The sequence below is a fragment of the Chlorocebus sabaeus genome, chromosome 22, assembly GCF_047675955.1.
Source record: "Chlorocebus sabaeus isolate Y175 chromosome 22, mChlSab1.0.hap1, whole genome shotgun sequence".
NCBI classification, from domain to species: Eukaryota; Metazoa; Chordata; class Mammalia; order Primates; family Cercopithecidae; genus Chlorocebus; species Chlorocebus sabaeus.
Genome location: NC_132925.1, coordinates 55100269 through 55123452, shown reverse-complemented (window position 1 = coordinate 55123452; position 23184 = coordinate 55100269). Strand labels below are relative to the sequence as shown.

The 23184-nt window shown below is 41.8% G+C and overlaps 1 protein-coding gene across 17 annotated transcripts in view; it reads left to right on the top strand.

Annotated features, from left to right (window-relative positions):
• SETD5 (SET domain containing 5) overlaps window positions 1–21497 on the top strand; it is a 95695-nt gene extending 74198 nt beyond the window's left edge. For 16 of the 17 annotated variants that reach the window (XM_007985115.3, XM_038002500.2, XM_038002502.2 and 13 more), the window contains 5 exons: window positions 1463–1933; window positions 4230–4531; window positions 5533–5666; window positions 6153–6241; window positions 6583–21497. In XM_007985115.3, the coding sequence (XP_007983306.1) occupies window positions 1463–1933; window positions 4230–4531; window positions 5533–5666; window positions 6153–6241; window positions 6583–7191 (1605 nt within the window). In that variant the 3' untranslated portion in view covers window positions 7192–21497. The remainder of the gene's footprint in view (window positions 1–1462; window positions 1934–4229; window positions 4532–5532; window positions 5667–6152; window positions 6242–6582) is intronic. The other variant, XR_012090593.1, reaches the window with a different exon arrangement.
• The last annotated feature ends 1687 nt before the right edge of the window (window positions 21498–23184 follow it).

Sequence of the window (23184 nt, the reverse complement as noted above, 5' to 3'; positions counted from 1 at the left end):
ATGCTTTGTTCTAGGGTTAATCTAACAGCTCTGTAAACCAGATGTTTTGGCCTTTGGTTGATAGATTGAGCAGCTTCTTCAGGAAGGGAAAGTCATTCTGTCTTTCAGCTTTCCTACATTTTCTCTGTAGCTCCTTACTGGGTGCACAAGGAAACCAAGTGAGTCCCTGGCTTTGTGTCATAGGCCACCATTCTGCAATGGTTAGGATATGGTTGCTATACAAGTGTTATCTCTTAGGATATCAGTAGAGTGGTTTTCTCACAAACCCTTCTGCTGTGGATATGTCAAACTCAGATTTTAGTGCTAGAGTTTCTATTATAAGCTTTCAGATGTAATAACAGTGAACTCTGAATCTGTTAATACATGGGACCTTTTTTCTCTTGAAGAGAAAATTAGAGTCTCTCAGAAATATTCAACTGAACTTTAACCCCACCCCCTTCCAATAAAAAATTAGGGCATAATTCAGTGACAGTCTAGTAAGTTCTGAATCAGTAGTAGTTGATAGGTTAATGTGAAACTGAAAAAGGTTGTATTCCACTAGTATATTAGAGATTTTCTTGGTGTTTTGACTCTAGCTTGTTAGGAAGGTAAAGCTCTCTCTCCTCAGTTGTTAAAAGGTTCTAAGATAGCATAATTTGAAGACTGATATGGTATGGTATCTGGTTTTCTGGTACCATTCTTTGTAGGTGGTTAGCTGTAGTTGACCTAGTGTTGGAAGTTTGGAGGTTATGATAACCAAATAGTAGGTGGGGTTTATTTTTGGTACATTTCAGCATTTCAGAATCTGCAGTGATGAGCATTAGTGGTCTTGTGGTATGTTGACATACATTAGAGGATAAAGAAAGAAGAACTGAGTGGCCAGAAAGTTGTATGAGAAACACACCTTCTTTAACAGTGAAAGTGAGTGAAGAACTGGTTGGTTGATGTCTTTAATGCCATCCTCCTTTACTGAACCAGTAACTTAAATACTTGCCTTTCCGTCTACTTTCTTCTTCCTCCACCTTTTTCCCTCCCCTCCACCTTGCATCAATATTAATTTAGAAATTGATAACCCCAGAAGCCAGTTATCTTAAGACACCAGTCTCACCTTTGTAGTGTGCATGGGGCTAAGGTAAATTCCTTATTATACCACTTGTCCCTTAGTGTAGTACAAGGTGACTCAGCAACCTGATGAAAGGCTAAGCAGGCAAAATAGTCACATTTAGCCAATTACCTAACTTTCCCAGTATTTTCCATCCAGAAAGACTTGAAAGCAATTTGGGAAAGGCCGGGATTCTTTAGTACTCTGGCCTATATACACTGTTGCTACGTGGGACTTTTACAGAATATAATGGCTTTATCTGCTCTACTTCCATCCCTCTTATCTTTCCCTGTTCACCTGTGTCCCTCTCCCCTCCTTTCTGCCCTTTGACTTTTTCCTTTCTCCCCTACCCCATGTCTCCGTTGATTTTTATTCTTTCAGCTTTGTCACCGAAAAGACCTGGATTTGGCAAAAGTAGGATACCTTGACTCCAACACTAACAGCTGTGCTGATAGACCTTCCCTACTCAACTCTGGTCATTCTGACCTGGCTCCTCATCCCTCCATCGGACCCACTTCTGAGACTGGTTTCCCAAGCAGAAGTGGAGATGGACATCAGACCCTCGTGAGAAACTCAGACCAGGCATTTCGGACAGAGTTCAACTTGATGTATGCCTACTCCCCTTTGAACGCTATGCCTCGAGCAGATGGACTGTATCGAGGTTCTCCTCTAGTGGGGGATAGGAAGCCTTTACATTTGGATGGGGGATATTGTTCGCCTGCAGAAGGATTTTCCAGCAGATATGAACATGGCTTAATGAAAGACCTCTCTCGTGGATCCTTATCACCTGGTGGTGAAAGGGCCTGTGAAGGAGTCCCATCTGCCCCCCAGAACCCACCACAGAGGAAAAAAGTAAGTGTGCCATGTTATATTGGTGAACTTTTCAAGAATGTTAACCAAGTAATTCAGTAGATATTCGTAAGTTTCTGCTATGTGTTCTGCACTACTCTCAAACAAGTGAGACATGGTCTCTGCCGTATCCAGTGAAAGACAGGCTGTTTTAATACAACTTGGTGAGTGTTGTAAATATTCAGCAAATGTAAATGCCTGTATGTGCCATACACTTGCTAGACAATTGAGAGGTTAGAACAGTGAAAAAGAAATTTTACCTATTATTTAGTGTGTCCCAAGTTCTAGGCACTGTGTTAAGCTCTTTAAATGTGTTTTATCCTCACAGTAAGCCTATAAGATAGGCAGTTTTCCATTTTGCACACAAGGAAACTAAGGTAAGTTGAGTAACTTTCCCATGGTCACACAGCTAGTAAATGGAAGGACCAGGATACTACCCAGTTTGAGAGATAAGGCTAGAGAGAGAGGTGGCAGGTTACTGATTTAGCTGAATCTCAAACAATAAGTAGGAGTCAGCCAACCAACAAATGAGGGTGAGGCATGTTACAGTAGAGGGAGTAGAACAGGTAATTACGTGGCACTCCATTGGGCGGGCAGCAGGCATGCAGTGTGGTGCAAACAGTTGGATGTTGTTGTATCAGGTGGAAGGCTGGGAGAGCCAGGAGGAAAGTGCAGAGAGTGCTGGGCTGGGCCAGGCCATAGAGAGCTTGCTAATGGGGGGGGACTCCACTTCTAAGTAATGCCTGATCTGGAAGTCACAAAGCCAGAAATGTGCTTTTGTATAAATGGTTCTCAACTAGGGGTGTTTGGGAATGTGTTGGAGTGTTTTGAATTGTCCCAGTGACTTGCATTTATTGAGCAGGGCCAGGGATGCTGAATGTCCTGTGTAGGGGACAGTACCACGTAATGGCCAAACATCTGTAGTATCCTCATTGAAATGAAACTTAGTGGTTTTTTGTATTTTCATGATGATAATATTCATTACCAGAATTTATTAACTTCTTTCCAAAATTACGTATAGAAAATGCATATGCAAAACTGTCTATATTTGTTACATTTGCACAGAAAAATGAGAACCCTAAGGGGATAGAAGGAGGAGGAAACATTGGCAGATAATTTGGATTAGGATAGTAATTGATTTCAAAGATTGTTGCATGAACAGCATTGACTACCAGAAACAAAGATGAAAACAATCTTTAGATTTCTGGTTTTATAATATTTACTATGTGCAAAAGTCATAGAAATCATAATATATTATTTCAGAAACACTTCTGAAATTTATTGGGCACATTTAAGCATAAATTTAAGCATATTCAAATTCTGTGCTGGATGTTTAAGATAAAAAGCCCTCCTAGAACTTCGAGTTTAGTCAGGGAGCAATCAAGACACGGTAGTAAGTTCTACAGCCTGTGTAAGTAGTGTGCCAGAACAACAAAGAGTACTAGGCAGGGCAGGGATTATGGTCAGCAGGGTGGGGTGGGGGGTCTGCTGTCAGAAAAGAATGAGCAAGTGTTAGGGAGATGAAGGGGAAGTTGGGGAGAAGTTACCAAGTTGTTTTCTAGAGCTAGCTTGCTTAAAGTATAAACTGGAAATAATAATTTCCTCCCTTTTTACATTAATTACATCTATGTCTAACAGAAACAGTAATAAATTCCTATTTATTTCTTGAAAAATTGAGCATATTTAAGTACCCTGGAGCATTGGTTTTTTTCTTTTGTTTTTTTTTTGGTTTTTTTTTTTTTTTCCTTCCCTCTCTCTCTCTTTCTCTCCCTCCCTGTCCTCCATCTCCTTCTTCTCTTCTCCCTGCTTCTGTCTCTCTCTCATGCTCTCAAACAGCTAATTCTAGGGGCTTCCAAGGAGTGCAGAAGAGCCATCAGAGTCACCTGGGAGGCTTTTTAAACTATACAAGCTTCCAATTCTCCCTTCTCTGGGTACTCCCATTGTTGCAAATACCTATGATAGCACATTTCTGTTACTGTGTAATGGTAACCTCACAAGTTTTTCTGAAGACAGAAAAAAGCATGGTGGTCTAATTGGCAAACATTCTTTAGAAACTTACCTCCTAGTTTATTATCTTCCTCTTACCAATTTCCAACTGTCTTAAATATGTACCTGTGCTCAGATCTCTTTCACACCCCCCAAAAAAAGTTGTCAGGGTTGGTATCTGCTTTGTTGGCGTGGCTTGGCTAGTGGTTTACTACGGTACCATCTTTCCTTCTTTCCCTGTTGCTAGTGATCCACTAATGATATCCAGCTGGAGTACCGTTTTTTGTTTGTTTGTTTGTTTTTTCCTTTCTAGGTATCCCTGCTGGAGTACCGAAAACGGAAACAAGAAGCTAAGGAAAATTCTGCTGGTGGGGGAGGTGACTCTGCCCAGAGCAAAAGCAAGTCTGCAGGAGCTGGGCAAGGCAGCAGTAACTCCGTTTCTGACACTGGTGCCCATGGTGTGCAGGGATCCTCAGCCCGAACCCCATCTTCCCCTCACAAAAAATTCTCCCCATCTCATTCCTCTATGTCCCATTTGGAGGCGGTAAGCCCATCAGATTCCAGAGGCACTTCTTCATCTCACTGCAGACCTCAAGAGAATATCAGCAGTAGGTGGTAAGTTTATATCTGATGTTTTATAGTTAAATTGGGGATGGGGGGAGTATATATCTAGGATCATTCCCAGTTTTACCTAAAATCTATGGGAACACTTGATGGGAACATCTGAGACAGCCAGCCAACAGTACCATCTGTCCTGTTCAGCTGATTTAATAGTGTCAGCTGCAACCCCCCAGCTTTGCAGAATTAAGAATTACCAACATGCCTGTGGAGCAGCGCTTTGGATGACATGTAGTTATGGATGCAGATGAGCTCTTTTATTTGGTGGGCACTAACACTGCCTCTTCTATTTCTCATTTCACATGAAAGGTGAGTCAAGAATCCAGCCAAGTTCCACATGAATTAACAACAAATGTCTCTCTTCCACACAGTTAGCATATACAGAGCAAAAAGACATTCTGAAAGGACTTGTCTGGTTTAGGGGAGACCGCAAATTTAAAAATGAATAATACTGGTGGCAAATACTGAGGATCAAATGTGTGAAATAGAGAATGAAGCACAGGAGTTCAGGGATCTTGAACTGAAAAAATAAGTCTCAGAAAGAAGAGTCCTGGCTCATATGTTTAATGTTCATTAATCTATGAAACCTTTATTAAACCACTACTATGTATCAGGCACATGATTTCCCAAAGGAGAAATTTTAACATTTTTAAATGAGGCTTCAGGGAAGTTGACATCTTTAATCTACTTTTTCCTTGATTTCTTTTTCTTTAAAAGTGATTGTTGTTGTTGTTGTTGTTGTTAAAAGTGGTTGTTGTGGTGGTGGTGGTGGTTGTTAAAAGTGGTTGTTGTTGTGGTTGTTGATGATGATGATGATGATGATTCTCTTTTGTGCCTGACATAGTTGGAGGCAGAGGAAATACCTTGTTTTAAATTGGTTCTGAAAAAAGTGTTGTTTAAGAGGATGTTTTAAGAAAATACACTGTGCACCTTGGTTAGGGCTTCATTTGTTTTGGTTAAGTCCTGTGGCTTGAACTTGCACCCTGTTGCCTTTACAGGATGGTTCCCACATCAGTAGAACGACTCCGAGAAGGAGGAAGCATCCCCAAGGTCCTCCGAAGCAGTGTGAGGGTGGCCCAGAAGGGAGAGCCCTCTCCCACATGGGAGAGTAACATCACAGAGAAAGACTCAGGTGAGCCCATGGCCTTCTACTGCCACCACATTCAGGGACACATGAGCCAAGTCCTGTACAGTTCATGCCGAGTACTGAGTTGAGGTGAGTCAGTTTCTGATGCAGTTGGGCTCTGCCGTATGCTAGGTTCTAGCCCACTTATGCTCATTTGGGCTACAACATTTGTAAGATCTAGTGTTGCTTGCTCTCTGTCTGCTCTTTTTTCCCCAAGGAATACCTTTCTGTAACTCTCATCTCTCCAAAGTCCTGGAAATCTACCTCGATGAAGGATGAAGAGAAAGAAGGAGACGGGAATCAGATCAGGCATTTAGAACATAGCCCATAATTAACCACTCCTTTTGCCCTTCTGGCATGCGGCACTCACCCAATTTGTCACAAAGAGAGCAGCATGGGTTGGTGATGGCATTGGTGATTTGAATGAACAATGGCTGTTTCTTACTTATTCTAAGAAGCCAAGTTGATTTTTTTTTATGTGTTACCTTCCAGACCCTGCAGATGGAGAAGGTCCAGAGACATTGAGCTCAGCACTCTCTAAAGGAGCAACTGTTTACAGCCCTTCCAGATACAGCTACCAGGTGAGATGAGAAATTGTTGATATCTAGATATAGGAGTGTGTTCTGGGTTCCAAATTGTCCTGGCCATCCTTTGCCATTGAGATGCTGTCTTTGCATATAGTTTCAGCAACTTTGGAAATAAGTCATCATCTGCTTGCCCTCAGGTAATAAATTATGCCAGAAAATGAATAAGGTGATCAAAGACAGACATTTTACTGCCTTTGGTTTCCTAAAAAGAATACATGGTTAAAAGATGAAGAAAAAAAAAAATAGGGTATTATAAATGTTTACCATTTATATTAAAAGTCAGCCATTTAAGGGACTTGTTCACCTCCTTATTCTTTTCCTCCCAACTTTGCTAGCTCCTGCAGTGTGATAGTCCTCGGACAGAATCACAAAGCCTCCTTCAGCAGAGTTCCTCCCCCTTCAGAGGACATCCTACACAATCTCCAGGATACAGTTATCGAACTACTGCACTGAGACCTGGAAACCCCCCCTCTCACGGTTCTTCAGAATCATCCCTCTCTTCCACGTCCTATTCCAGCCCCGCCCACCCTGTGTCCACAGACTCGTTGGCCCCATTTACGGGGACACCAGGGTATTTTAGCAGCCAGCCACATTCTGGAAACAGCACTGGCAGCAATCTTCCAAGGAGGAGCTGCCCTTCTAGTGCTGCTAGCCCTACCCTGCAGGGACCCTCAGACTCGCCAACCTCAGACTCGGTTTCTCAGTCCAGCACAGGAACTCTGAGTTCCACCTCCTTTCCTCAGAACTCTAGGTCATCATTGCCATCAGACTTACGGACTATCAGTCTGCCCAGTGCTGGGCAGTCAGCTGTCTACCAGGCCTCCAGGGTATCTGCGGTTTCCAATTCACAGCACTACCCACACCGTGGGAGTGGGGGTGTGCACCAGTACCGACTCCAGCCACTGCAAGGGTCAGGAGTCAAGACTCAGACAGGACTTTCCTAGGGCTTCTGGATTTGGGCAAACAGAACTGAATGAGCCCATAGCTGCTTCCTTCCAGCTGCCTCTGGAACCTAGGCCGAGCATATTGCTGGGGAAGGGGGGGTACAAGGTGCCAGAGGATTGGGTCTGGTGGACAAGAAACAAGACTTGTGGTCACATTTGGCCTCTGGCCTTGGAGAAAGATGTAAATCTTGTCTGAAGCAGAGACTATAAAGAAGTTTCTCCCTGCTGTCAAGGGTACATTGTTGACAAGCAAATGGTGTTTCAGTTAGTAACGGTTCTAAGTGCAATGAGTTGTGTTGAAGCCTCCGTCTCCCATCCTTGCCTGTAGCCTGTAGTCACTTGTGCAGTGAGGACATCTTTTTAAATTTAAAAAAAAAAAAAAAAAAAAAAAAAAAGTTTTCAAAGGAAAAAAAGTGATAAGAGCCAATCTCAAAAGCCCCAAGCCATCTGAGTACTGTTAGGGTTTTATGCACTTAAGAAAAAAGGTAGGTATATGAATGTTCATCCTAAGACAACCATTCCAAAAGCAGGTATCTGGCCAATGTGTGTCCACCAAGAATACTGCCTATCTTTGTCTTAAGATCACCAAGAAATAGGCAAGGATAGTAAAGCTTGGAACCTGCACCGACTGGAGGGTGCCTGGCTCTTTGAAGAAACGCTCATGGTCAGCTCTTGATTATTCGGGAGCAGATTATCTGAGTAGATTGAGCCTCCAACTGTTGCTATCCTACTCCCCCTTCCCAAGCTATTTCACAGCTCAGTAACCCACGAAGTAAGTAGACAAGGAAAAGAGGAATGAGACAGGATATAGGCCAATTGCATTGCTACTTACCAGCTTTTGGCAATAAATTTGATTAGGAAGGATACTGAGTGGTTTGGGAATGCTTCGAATTTTATTTTTTCTACTCCCAATTAATCAGGAGTTGATGATCCCATGAGCAGGACCGCCTCCATGATTGGGGAGCATGCACTTGTGACTGCAGGGTAAGAGTGGGAAGATAGGTTTGTGGAGTGGCACCGACAGGACTGTGATTGTGTGTGGGCCTGCCCCACATTTCTTTGGGGGATGCTTATGTGAGAGTGGGCCCAGTGAAAGAGTTACCAAGCCACCCACACCCCTAACACTGTTCTGGATGAGAGATGAGAGCAGACCGGCTTCTCCCCATCAGTGCATTGTGCCTGTTGTACACCCCTGGAGGAGCCCTGGAGCCAGCCCAGGTGGGGTACACAATCTTTTTAAATTCCATATGGTTGCCAGCTTATTTCTTTCACTTGTTTACTGTAATATCTGGCGTGTTTTTATTTATCTAATTTTGTATTCAGTTATAACCATGGTAGGGGTAGTGAATATATGACAGGTGTAATCCCTGGTGCTGCAGTGGACCTTCTTTTCTTTTGGACAAGATAATACTGTGAGTTTCCCTCCTTCCTTCCCTCTAATTTGTTTTCCTTTTCTCCCCCAGCCTCTTGCATCCCCTTCTTTTCTACCCTGTCCTACAACTATCATATGCACAGTCTTCTCTCTTTGTGTGTGACTGTTACAAAATTTCACTTTTCAAAATCGAAATCAGGTGTTTGCTCAAATGAGGGGAGATTTTTTTTTTTTTTTTTTTTAAATGCTGAGACCTCAGCAGAGTACTTTTCTTTTTGTTGTTTCCCCCACAAACCCATCAGTCTGGGAGAGCATTGGGAGTGGAAATCATGTTGCCTGGGATGCTGGTTTCTTTGTATATTATATAAAACGTATGTAAATGTCTCTCCATTTGGGCTGGGGTTTGCATTCTCCCCTTGGCTATTAACCGAGGGGAGAGGCCAGCGGGCAGGCGGCCCTCACCCTGCCTGGCACGTGCAGAGACCCCAGCCACTCTGTGTGGGCAGGGTGCTGTCAAGACCAGACCTCTTGGGGGGGTAGGGGCGGGGGGGTGGGGGGAACTCTTGGAAGGGAAGAAGTATCACTTCTTTCTCAAGTGGAGTGTTTACACCTTGCTGTAACATTTGAACTTTCACAAGAGATGTAATAATTTTGATAATAAAATTCTTAACCATAATAATCAAAAAGTTGAGAACTACTTTGTCCAATTTTGTGGCCCTGCCTTACCTAGTTAATGCCATTTTTATCTGAGGAGAATGTGCTCTTGGTGGAGTTGTTTTCCCCATCATAATGGGGCCAGGAATACTGTCTGACCTTCCTTCGCTTTTTATGATTGCAGTCAGGACAGTGTGAAGGCAGACCCTGCAACAGGGCAAGTGAGCATTAAAAACTGCCTTGAACTTGAGTGGTGTTCCTCATCTTGGAGCAACTATTCATTGGTCTTTTTCTTTTTCATTCAAAAACAATGCCAGACATTGTTTTTGGTGCTGGGCTTATGGTGATTAGAATGCTGGTTGAGGGTGGGCAAACTAAGGTCTCTTCTTTCATGGAGTTTACATTCTAATGGAGGAGAGACCTAAACTAGTATATAATTTTAAATAGTCATTGCCATGTTAACAGTTAATTGTTTCATAGCAGATATGAAGGAGCCACTCTAGATTGGTTGGTCAAGAAAAGTCTTTGAGGAGTTGACATTTAAACTGAGACTTCAGTGACAAGGAGGCAGTCCTGGGACGATGTGAGTGAAGTTTGTTCTTGAACATTGCAGACTCTGTGGTAGAAAAAGCTTGGTTAAGATGTAGTAAATGGGTGGGGCTGGGCAAGAGGATAGAATATTCTGTAAGAGGGAGATAGGGGTCATATCATGTAGAGCAGCGGTCGGCAAACTCTTTCTATAAAGGACCGGATAGTAAATATTTAGACTTTGCAAGCCATATATGATGTCTGTCATAACTATTCAGCCCTTTGGCTGGGTGCAAATCAGGCCTGTAATCCCAACACTTTGGGAGGCCAAGGCGGGCAGATCACTGGAGGTCAGAAGTTGGAGACCAGCCTGGCCAACGTGGCAAAACCCTGTCTCTACTAAAAATACAAAAATTAACCAGGCGTGGTGGTGCCATCTGTAATCCCAGCTACTCAGGAGGCTGAAGCAGGAAAATTGTTTGAACCTGGGAGGTGGAGGTTACAGTGAACCGAGGTCACACCACAGCACTCCAGCCTGGGTGATGGAGCAAGACTCTGTCTCCAAAAAAAAAAAAAAAAAAAAACAGAACTATTCAGCTGTTCCATTGGAGTGCAAAAGTAGGCATAGACAATATGTGGCTATGTTCCAATAAAACTTTATTTACAGGAAACAAGTGGCAAGTTGGACTTGGTTTGCAGGCTGTAGTTTGCTAGTCTCTAATGTAGAACCTTGTAGGTATAATTTAAATAAACTGCATTCAGTAAGTACAGTGGAGGAGTCATTGCAGTATTTTAAGGAGAGAAGTGACATTGTCTAATTTGTATTTGGTTGATTTTTAAAAATTACTCTGATTGTTTTGATCCTGTTGGTAAAGAGATGAATAGGAGCTGAGAAACTGGTTTGGAAGGTAGAGCGGTTGTTCAGGCAAGCAACAATACAATGGTGGCTTCTATTAAGACGGTAATGATGGGGACAAAAAGTGATTGGAATCAGGATATGTTTTGCAAGTACACAGCAGAACTTGCCAATGGATTGAATTGGCAGTATTGTGTTCTAACATTTGTTTGACAAATGTTTACTGAGTAACTAAGGTAGACTGCATTTTGCGAAGCACGTAAGGAATTCAAAGATGAAGATGCTATTTATTAGTTGAAGGAGGTTAGAAAATAATTGGAAGACTGGGTGCAGTGGCTCACACCTGTAATCCTAGCACTTTGGGAGGCCAAGGCAGGCGGATCACGAGGTCAGGAGTTCGAGACCAGCCTGACTAACATGGTGAAACCTGATCTCTACTAAAAATACAAAAATTAGCCAGGCGTGGTAGCGCATGCCTGTAATCCCAGCTCCTCGGTAGGCTGGGGCAGGAGATCGCTTGAACCCAAGAGGCAGAGGTTGCACCACTACACTCCAGCCTGGGCGACAGTGAGACTCCACCTCAAAAAAAAAAGGAATTAAGTGGAAACAGAACAAAACTGCTTGTTTTCTTAGAAGACCCCTCCAAAATGACCTAGGAGTACCTAGGTGACCTACCACTAACCACAACCTAATTCTGCCTGGGGTAGGACGAGAATAGTGTGCATGGTCTTTAGAAAGTGTTTCCATATACAGTGTCTTACTTCGACTCACAATTGTGTGAAGAAAGCAAGCCAAATGCCAGAAGTTAAAGATGAGAAATTGAGACCTAGTACAGTGTTTCAGCTATACCACAGGGCTTCTGATAATGAATAAAACTAACTGATTTCTGCCATAATTGGAAGATTCTGTTCCATGACCATTGGCCGAACACCTACTGTGTGCTAGGCTATATCTGAGGTGCTGAGAATATCAAGGTAAGACAGTCAACTGCCCATTGAGAGTTAACCTATTTGCTATTCTTTTCAAGTACCTACTGTATTGCTAGGTACTTTGCTTTTGATATGGTGTAAATCAGAGGTGTCCAATCTTTTTGGCTTCCTGAGGCCACACTGGAAGAATTATTCAACACATAAAATACACTAACAATAGCTAATGAGAAGAAAAAAAAAAAACAAAACAATATTTTAAGGAAGTTTATGATTGTGTGAGGCCGAATTCAAAGCCATCCTGGGCCACGTGCAGCCCGTGACCTGTGAGTTGGACAAGCTTGCTGTAAATAGAAGCTAGACAATATTAATTAAAGAAGTAAGCCAGTGCAACAGTGACACCTTCTATGTCACTTTACATTTTCCTGGACTCTTAAGTCATCAGCTAGCTCATTTACATGTAACAATGGGTAAGGTAGGTATAAGTTCAGAAGATATAACTTACCCAAGATTTCTCTCTTTTAAGTGGCAGGCCCAAACCAAGAGTTTTGGAAATTTTGCAGTTAACCCAGAAAACAAATAGAAACAGCTAGAGATACTGTGACACTACGACCAGAAACCACTTACCTAACTGAAAAAGTATATGATACCCTTTACTATCTTAAAAACAGCAGTCTGGCCCTTTTGCCCCCCCAGGCATCAGTTTGACAGTGTAGGGTTCTCTGTTTAGCAGAGGTTACCCTGAAGGAAAAAAAAAAAATGCAGTTGTCCAAATGAAACAGACCCTTTGCTTTTAGACTGCACTGATGACAACCTCCATATTCTGCTGTGAATCTCAGAGAGAGAAAGGAGTTTACTGAGGGTTCGTTCTTTTTTTCTTTTAAGAGACAGGGTCTCACTCTGTCACCCAGTCCGGAACGCAGTGGCATAATCATAGCTCAGTGCAACCTTAACCCTCCTGGGCTCAAGCAATTCTCCTGCACCACCACGCCCAGCTAATTATTTTTTTGTAAAGACAGGGTCTTGCCATATTGCCCAGGCTGGTCTCAACCTCCTGGGCTCAACGATCCTCCTGCCTCAGCCTCCTGAAGTGCTGGGATTACAGACATGAGCCGCAACACCCGGCCTGCCTAGGGTTCTTAAAATGGTCAGGTCTAAAGATAAATGATGGAAACAGTTTGGAGAAAAGCATACTCATTGAAGGAGATGGTGCTCTTGTAACTTTTACCTGCTCCTGCATTAAAAAATTAACTGGCAGGGATTCTGAAATTATAGTTTTTACTATTTCTGAAATTACCCATTAAAGCACCACAAAGCAGTCATGATAGGAAACCTGGAAACCTTGGACAACTTGACAGCAAAACTAGGTATCCCCAGAAACCCCCAAACAAAAAACGGGTAGAGAGAAACCACTAATAGCCACAAGACCGGCATGGTATCACTATCTGTTCTAGTAGAAGCAGTGGCACTTCTGATGAATCTCAGAACTTCAAAATAACAAGTACTCACTTGACGCCGGGAGCAGTGACTCACGCCTGTAATCCCAGCGCTTTGGAAGGCTGAGGCAGGCGGATCACAAGGTCAGGAGATCGAGACCATCCTGGCTAACATGGTGAAACCCCATCTCTACTAAAAATACAAAAAATTAGCCGGGCGTGGTGGCGGGTGCCTATAGTCCCAGCTACTCAGGAGGCTAAGGCAGGAGAATGGCGTGAACTCGGGAGGTGGAGCTTGCACTGAGCTGAGATCGAGCCACTGCACTCCAGCCTGGGTGACAGCGAGACTCCATCTATAAAAAAAGTACTCACTTGAAAGCTCACCAAGCCAATTTGAGAACAGCAGCTGAAACTAGGTGGCATTTACAGTGAGTACAAAGGATGCTTGATTAGGCCTGAAAGGACTGGAACGGTCTGGACCTAAGAAACTTAATTCAAAGCCCTTACAGGACAATGCCCCACACCAAAATTCCTTGTTAGAATCCAAACTGAACAGGACATGCAAAACGATGGGAGGGGGTGTAGAGCGATTAAATTCATTAGATTAAATGAAGTATTTTGAAAAATAAAATTATGATTATCCCATAAAATTCAGAATGTACTATCCTTACAGAAATAATACAAGGATATTAAATAACTTGTTCTTTAACTCCTGAGAGAAACAATTGTTCATAAAGTTGCAAGCATATTGTGTTGAATTCTTGAATTTAAATAGCTATGGTTCACACAATCCATATTTCAATATTTCACATACACACCAAAAATGAGAATACAGCCATGAAATGAAAAACTATCATAAGTCATGCCTGCTTTTTAAAAGTGCAGAATCACTCATTCCATATAAAAATTGATTTAAAAAAAAAAAAAAAAAACGCAAGTCTTAAAAACCTACAGGTAAAAATGAGCAGAATAACATCTATAGAGACAATAAAAGTATGCCAAAGAGATGCAGATAAAACATTAAAAAGTAACAAATGGCAGGGCATGGTGGCTCACACCCATAATCCCAGTACTTTGGGAGGCCAAGGTGGTTGGATCATTTGAGGTCAGTAGTTTGAGACCAGCTTGGCCAACATGGTGAAACCCCATCTCTACTAAAAATACGAAAATTAGCCCGGCATGGTATCAGCCAGGCATGGTGGTGCACGCCTATAATCGCACCTTTTCAGGAGGCTGGGGCATGAACATCGTTTGAACCTAGGGGGTAAAGGTTGCAGACCCATCTCAAAAAAAAAAAATCTGAATTTTAAAAAGTGACAGATATCTCAGGAAACCAGAAGTAGAGCGGAACTTACTTAATTTAATGAGAACATTTACAAAAACCTAGATGCTTTCTTGATAAGGTCAGGAACAAGACAAGGATGTCCCCTCTTACCACTCCTTTTTCATATTGTACTGGAAGTCCTAACCAGTGCAACAGGACAAGAAAAGGAACTAAAAGGGCTATATATTGAGAAAGAAGAAATAAAACTTCATATTCACAGATGACGTGATTGTTGAAAATCCAGAAGAACCCTAAATAGCCCTCCAAGATCTCTGGAACTAATTAAGCAATTATAGTAAGACTATAGGATACAAGATTGTTGTGCAGAGGTTAATCACATTTCTGTATATTTGCAATGAAAAATGGAATCTGAAATTTAAAACAAAGCCAGGCATGGGAGTGCACACCTGTAGTCCCAGCTACTTGGAAGGCTGAGGTGGGAGGATCATTTGAGCCCAGGAGTTCAAGGCTACAGTAAGCCATGATCATCCAGCCATTCCAGCCTGGATGACAGAGTAAGATTCTGATACTAAAAAATAAACAATACCATTTAAGTTAGTGCCCAAAGGCCGGGCGTGGTGGCTTATGCCTGTAATCCCAGCACTTTGGGAGGCTGAGGCAGGCAGATCACCTGAGGTCAGGAGTTCGAGACCAGCCTGGCCAGCATGGTGAAACTCTGTACTAAAAATACAAAAATTAGCTGGGCATGGTGGAGGGCGCCTGTAATCCCAGCTACTCGGGAGGCCAAGGCAGGAGAATTGCTTGAACCCAGGAGGCAGAGATTGCAGTGAGCTGAGATCACACCAGTACACTCCAGCCTGGGCAACAGAGCAAGACTCCGTCTCAAAAATAAATAAATAAATAAAATTAAAATAAATTAGTACCCAAAAATGAAATACTTAGGTGTAATTCCAGCAAGACACATGTAAGACCTGCATGACGAAAACTATAATGAAAACAAAGAACTGAATAAATTGAGAGATGTTCATGAATAGGAAGACTAATATTGTGAAGATATCAGTTCTTCTAAACCTGATCCATAAATTCAATGCAATCCCAACCAAAATACCAGCTAGTTATTTTGTAGATATCAACAAGCTGATTCTAAAGGGGGTTTGTCTGTTTTGTTTTTTAAGGCAGGGTCTTGTTCTGTTGCATAGGCTGGAGTGCAGTGGCATGATCTTAGCTCACTGCAACCTCTACCTCCCAGGTTCAAGTGATTCTCCTGCCTCAGCCTTCTGAGTAGCTGGGATTACAGGTGTACACCCCTATGCCCAGCTAATTTTTGTATTTTTAGTAGAGGCGGTCTCACCACGTTGACTAGGCTGGTCTCAAACTCCTGACCTCAAGTGATCTGCCCGACTCAGCCTCCCAAAGTGCTGGAATTACAGGCATGAGCCCACCGTGCCTGGCTGATTTTAAAGTTTTAAACTAACACTACCTCAACACTTACTGTAAAGCTGCAGTAATCAAGACAGTGTGATATTAGCAAAAGATAAGGCAAATAGATTACTGAAACACAATAAACAGTCCAGAAGTAGACCCACACAAATAGAATCATCTGATCTTTGGCAAAGAAGCAAAAGCAAAACAATAGAGTCTGCAATAGATGGTGCTGGAACATCCACGTGCTATATATGTGTTTGTGTGTGTATATATTATATATGTGTATATATGTATATGAATCTATACACAGATCTTACATCCTTCATAAAAATTAAAATAGAACGTAGACCTACATGTAAAACTCTTAAATTCCTAAAATAATGAACATTGGAGAAAATCCAGATAACCTTGGATTTGACTGACTTTAGGTACAGCACCAAAAGGATCCATGAGAAAAGCAATTGGTAAGCTGGGCTTCGTTAAAGTTAAAACATCTGCTCAGCAAAAGAGACTGTCAAGAGATTGAGAAGACAAGCCACAGAGTAGGAGAAAATATTTGCAAAAAACATATCTGATAAAGGACTGTTCAATACAAAGAACTCTGAAAACTCAACAAAAGAAAAATAAAAACCCAATTTAAAAATGGGCAAAATATCTAAACAGACACCTCATATATAGATGACAAGTAATCATAAGATTCCCAACATCATAAATCATTTAGTAATTGCAGATTAGTACTACAATGAGATACCACCATACACCTACTAGAATGGTCAAATCTAAGACACTAACAAAACCAAATGCTGACAAGGATGTGTGACAGGTACTCTTCATTTGTTGGTGGGAATGCAACATGGTACAGTCACTTTGGAATACACTTTAGCAGTTTCTTTAAAAAGTAAACGTACAATTTGGCTGTTGCACTCTTGGGTATTTCCCCAGAATTGAAAACAGGTCCACATGAAAACCTGCATGTGAACATTTATTGCAGCTTTATTCATAATTGCAAAAACTTGGAAGCAACCGGGATGTCCTTCAGTAGGTGAATGGCTAAGTAAACGGTGATACGTCCAATGAATATTATTCAGTGTTAAAAAGAAATGGGCTATCTTATACTATAATGGTGTATAAATCACTTAATATAAACTCTAGTATGAAGGTTAAAAGACAAATATTTATACTACAATGATCTGTTAACAGATATACAGTATAAAAATATATAAGTCATTACTTCAAAGATATAAATGGGAGAAAGTAAAAGTATACAGTTTTTGTATGGAAGTGAAGTTATTAGCTTAAAATAGATGACTGTTATAAGATGTTTTATGTAAGCCTCATGGTAACCACAGGGCAGAAGTCTATACTAGATACACAAAGGGTAAGGAATCAAAGCATTCCACTGTAAAAAATCATCCCATCACAAAGGAAAACAGCAAAAGGGGAAGAAAGGAACAAAAAATTTACAAAAACAGAAAACACTCAACAAAATGACAATAGTAAGTCCTTGCCTATCAATAATTACCTTGAATGTAAACAGACTGAATTCTCCAATCAGAGGACAGAGCAGCTAAATGGATAAAAAACAAATCCCAGCCGGGCGTGGTGGCTCACGCCTGTAATCCCAGCACTTTGGGAGGCGGAGGCGGACAGATCACGATGTCAGGAGACGCGGTGAAACCCTGTCTCTACTAAAAATACAGAAAAATAGCCGGGTGTGGTGGCGGGCGCCTGTAGTCCCAGCTACTCGGGAGACTGAGGCAGGAGAATGGTGTGAACCCGAGAGGCAGAGCTTGCAGTGAGCTGAGACAGCGCCACTGCATTCCAGCCTGGGCAACAGTGCATGACACCGTCTCAAAAAAAAAAAAAAAAAAAATCCCAATTATAGGCTATCTCACTATCTCAATGAGCCATCTACCATTTTCATTGCAGTATTATTCACAGTAGTCAAGATATGAAGACAACCTGACTGTCCCTCAATGGATGAATGGATAAAGAAAATGTTGGAGATGCATTATGTATACAAAAATGTAAAGGTGCTCACCATCACTATCACTAATTATCAGGGGAATGCAAGCCAAAAACCACAATGAGATATCACCTCATACCTGTTAGATATGTGTGTGCATATCTATCTATATATAGATATAGATGTGCCCACACATAGTACAATATTACTATATTCCACTGCATATATATATAGAGAGAGAGAGATAGATGCACAACAGTAAAATATTATTTGGCCTTTAAAGAGGAAATCGTGCCATTTGCAACAACAACATGGATGAGCCTGAAGGACATTATACTAAGTGAAACAAGCCAGACAGCGAAAGACAAATACTGCATCTCACTTATATGTGGAACCTAAAAAAGTCAGACTCATAGAAACAGCGTGGAAGAGTGATTACCATGGGTCAAGGAATGGGGATAAACAGGGATATGTTGGTCAAATGGTACAAGCTTACGGTTATGGGTGCATTCTGGAGAACCGATGTGCAGTATGGTAATTGTAGTTAATAAAACATGCTGTATACTTGAAATTTGCTAAGAGAATAGATCTTAAGTGTTCTCGGCTGACCATGATGGCTCACACCTGTAATCCCAACATTCTGGGAGGCCAAAGTGGGCAGATCACTTGAGCTCAGGAGTTCAAGACCAGCATGGGCAACATGGCAAAATCCCCTCTACAAAAAATACGAAACAATTAGCTGGGCATGGTGGCATGTGCCTGTAGTCCCAGCTACTTGGGGGATTGAGGCGGGAGGATTTCTTGAGCCAGAGAGGTGAGGCTGCAGTGAGCTGTGGTCATGCCACTGCACTCCAGCCTGTACAACAGAGCAAGAGCCTGTCTCAAAAAATTAAAAAATAAAAAGCATTCTCACCAGAAAAGAAGAAGGTAACAGTGTTAGGTGACGAATATGTAAACTTAAGTGTAATCATTTCACAACTGTAATCGTTTCACAATGTGTGTGTGTATATATATATATCAAAACATCATACTATACACCTTGATGATATACCATTTTTTGTTGTCAACTGTACCTCAAAGCTGGAGTGGGGTGGAGAAATGAGCTATCAAGCCGTGAAAAAAAACATGGAGGAACCTAATATGCATATACTATGTGAAAGAAGCCAATCTGAAAAGGCTACATACCATATGATTTCAGCTATATGATATTATGGAAAAGGCAAAAATAAGGATGCAGCAAAAAGATCAGTGTTTGCCTGATGTTAGGGGAGAGGGAAGGATGAACAGGTAGAGCACCAATGCATTTTAGGGCAGTGAAACTATTCGGTATGGTACTATAATGGTGGCTAAACATGCCATTATACATTTGTCAAAACTCATAGAATGTACACCAAGAGTGAACCCTAATGTAAATTATGGACTTTGAGTGATAATGATGTGCTAATGCAGGTTCATGTAAAAATGTACCACTCTGGTGGGGAATGTTGATAGCAGGGAGGCTGTGGGTGTGTGGGAGGAAAGAGAGATATTGGGACTCTGTACTTTCCACTAAATTTTGCTGTTAACTTAAAACTGTTCTTGGACGGGAGCCGTGGCTCACACCTGTAGTCCCAGCACTTTGGGAGGCCGAGGCGGGTGGATCACCTGAGGTCTCCTGACCTTAGGTTCGAGACCAGCCTGACCAACATGGTGAAACCCTGCCTCTACTAAAAATACAAAATTATCGGTGTGTGGTGGTGCATGCCTGTAATCGCAGCTACTTGGGAGGCTGAGGCAGGAGAATCACTTGAACCCAAGAGGCGGAGGTTGCAGTGAACCAAGATGGCACCATTGCACTCCAGCCTGGGTGACAGAACGAGACTTCGTCTCAAAAAAAAAAAAAAAAACCAACTTCTGAAAACTAAAGTCTATTTAAGGCCAGGTGCAGTGGTTCACACCTGTAATCTCAAAACTTTGAAAGGCCAAGGTGGGAGGATCACTTGAGACCAAGAGTTCAAGACCAGCCTAGGCAACATGAGACCCTGTCTCTATTTTTAAAATTTTTAATTTAATGTCTTTAAAGAAGGAAAAGTAAAGTCTAAAAAAAAGGGACAAACACAGAAGACAGGCAAAGAAGAGGCACCATATGTATAATAGGAGTTCCCAAAAAAGTAAAAGTAAGGTAACAGAACAAATATCAAAAGCTATAATTTGGCCAGGTGCAGTGGCTCACACCTGTAATCCCAGCACTTTGGAAGGCCAAGGCAGATATGGATCACTTGAGATCAGGAGTTCAAGACCAGCCTAGCCAACATGGTTGAACCCCATCTCTACCAAAAAATACAAAAATTAGCTAGGTGTAGTGGTGTGCACCTGTAGTCCCAGTCACTCGGGAGGCTGAAGTGGGAGAATCTATTGAACCTAGGAGGTCGAGGTTGCAGTGAGCCAAGTTCGCACCACTGCAGCCTGGGCAACAGAGCAAGACCCTGTCTCAAAATAAAAATAAAAGCTATAATTTAAGGAAAGTTTCCTGAAATATTTTAAACTACAAATTGAAAAAGCATATTGCATACCTGGTAAATTCAATCCAGAATGATAATGAGATATTAAAGTTGTTAGATTTTAAAAACAAAAAATCTTAGGCAAATACACACACACTTACACACACACACAAATCATGTCAATAGGAATACATTCTGGAAAATACATCTCTAGGTGATTTCATTGTTATATGAACATCATAGAGTGCACTTACACAAATCTTGATGGTGTAGCCTACTACACACCTAGGCTGTATGGCATAGCCTATTGCTCCCAGGCTACAAACCTGTACAGCATGTTACTGTACTGAATACTGTAGGCAATTGTAACACAATATAAGTATTTGTGTTTCTAAACATATCAAAACATGGAAGAGGTACAGTAAAAATACTGCATATAATCTTATGGGACCACTATGCGGTCCATCGTGGAGAGAAGTGTGCAGTACATGACGTGTGTGTGTGTGTGCGCGCGCGCGCACGCACGCGCGCGTATTTACTTATAAGGGAAATAAAATTAGACTATATCAGACTTTTTGACAGCAACACTTAAATAGCAAAAGAGGCCAGGCGCAGTGGCTCACGCCTGTAATCCCAGCACTTTGGGAGGATGAGGTGGGTGGATCATGAGGCCAGGAGTTCAAGACCAGCCTGGCCAAGACGGTGAAACCCTGTCTCTACTAAAAATTAGCCAGGTGCAGTGGCAAGCACCTGTAATCCCAGCTACTCAGGAGGCTGAGGCAGGATAATCGCTTGAACCTGGAGGGCAGAGGTTGCAGTGAGCTGAGTTCACGCCACTGCACTCCAGCGTGGGCAACAGAGTGAGATTCTGTCTCAAAGAGGAAAAAAAAAAGGCAAAAGCTAATGGGATAATTTAAGATAAGGAAAGAGACAATCCAAGAATTTTGTACCAACTGAACTTACTTTCCAGGGTAGTAGCCACAAACTCATCATCATCATGCAAAAACTTTGGGAATTTTATTTTCATTAATTCTTCTTTAGGGATCTATTGGAAACTGAGTTTCAAGGCCAGGCACGGTGGCTCACGCCTGTAATCCCAGCACTTTGGGAGGCCGAGGCAGGTGGATCACGAGGTCAGGAGTTCAAGACCAGCCTGGCCAAGATGGTGAAACCCCATCTCTACTCAAAATTTAAAAATTAGAGAGCGTGGAAGCGGGCACCTGTAATTCCAGCTACTCGGGAGGCTGAGGCAGAGAATGGCTTGAACCTGGGAGACGAAGGTTGCCGTGAGCCGAGATCACGCCACTACACTCCAGCCTGGGCGACAGAGCAAGAAGACTCCGTCTCAAAAAAAAAAAAAAAAGAAAGAAAAACAAAACTGAGCTTCAAACAACAAAAAACCTGATAGTATTATTTGTATATACTTACATGCAGAATAGACTGAATGAGAGATATGAGAGTATATAGTATAAAATGGTTTATGTGACCTGTACAATGTAGATAGAGTACAACTTTAAATAAATAAATAAGCAGGAAAGAATGTTTTAAATAGTCATCCTGGCAGTAGTCTATCTGAGTGCTTTAACGTGTGATAAAATAAATGAATACAGTGTCCTTCAGAACCAATATTTCCCAGTGTTGGGGAAAAGGAGGTATAGCTGTTAAACTTGAAGAGTGAAGAGATTTAGCCAAAACCCCAAGTATTAATATTAACTCATGAGGCATTTTACCATAGGTAAAAAGAGATCCCATATGTCTGTCTATCTCTCTGTCTCTATCTATCATCTGTCTCGCTATGTATTTATGTATGTATCTATCTCTCTATCTATGTATCATCTATCATGTGTGTATCTTTGCCCTGCCAACCGGAAAGACAGGGCTTCTTAGAGAAATGGCTGACTCCAGGTTTGGGGGAAGAAATGTATAAGATTAGCCTGGAACATCTTGTCATACCAGTCATCAAGAATACTATCAAAGATAATTAGGGTTAGCTTTAAAGAGAATTGTGTTGCAACTTAAAGAGACTTGTACCACTGAGTTGTACCACTGAGTAACTACATAGCAAATGATGGTAAGTTTCTGTTTATAGAAGTATTTCCACAAGTAAATAAAGAATGATGGAATTGGAACATCACTATTTTGCGACTCCTAAAGAATTAAAGATGTAAGCATTGAGGATTAACAGCAACTAGCAACACAAAAACAAAAATAACTCAATGTTAAGTGTCTCTTGACCAAAAAAAAAAAAAAAGTTATTAAAATGTGAGAACATACGCTCCTGAATCTGGTTAAGTATCTAGATCCAATTATCAATTTGCTGAAAATACAGAGAATAGAAGAACTTACTGAACTACCCCACAAGAATGAAGCCAGCAAAATTCCAACAGTGGAACACTACATAACAAATGGTCTGGTTTCTTCAGCAGTAAATTGCAAAGAAGAAAAAGAGATGAAGTGGGGAAAGACATTAAGAAAAAAAAAGTGGCAGGCCAGTGCAGTGGCATGCATCTGTAGTCCCAGCTTCTTGGGAGGCTGAGGCCAGAAGTTTGAGGTCAGCCTTCCTGGGCAACATAGCAAGACCTCACCTCTAAAAAAAAATATCTAGCCAGGCGCGGTGGCTCACGTCTGTAATCCAGCACTTTGGGAGGCTGAGGGGGGCGGATCACTTGAGGTCAGGAGTTAAGAGACCACCCTGGCTAACATGGTAAAAACTCAACTCTACTAAAAGAAAAAAAATAGCTGGGTGTGGTAGTGCATCCCTGTAATCCCAGCTACTTAGGAGGCTGAGGCAGGAGAATCACTTGAACCTGGGAGGTGGAGGTTGCAGTGAGCTGAGATCATGCCACTGCACTCCACCCTAGGAGAAAGAGCAAGGCTCTGCCTCAAAAAAAAAAAAGTTAAACTATGTTGTTTAGAGATGCTCACTTGGGTGAAAAAATATAAATAAAAGTTGGGGAATTACTACAGTTAAAAGATCATGGTTACTCTTAGGAGGGAGGGAGGAGATGGAGTTTATAGGAGACGTGAAGAGCTCTGGAGTGGCTGGCAGGGTCCCATCTCCTTGG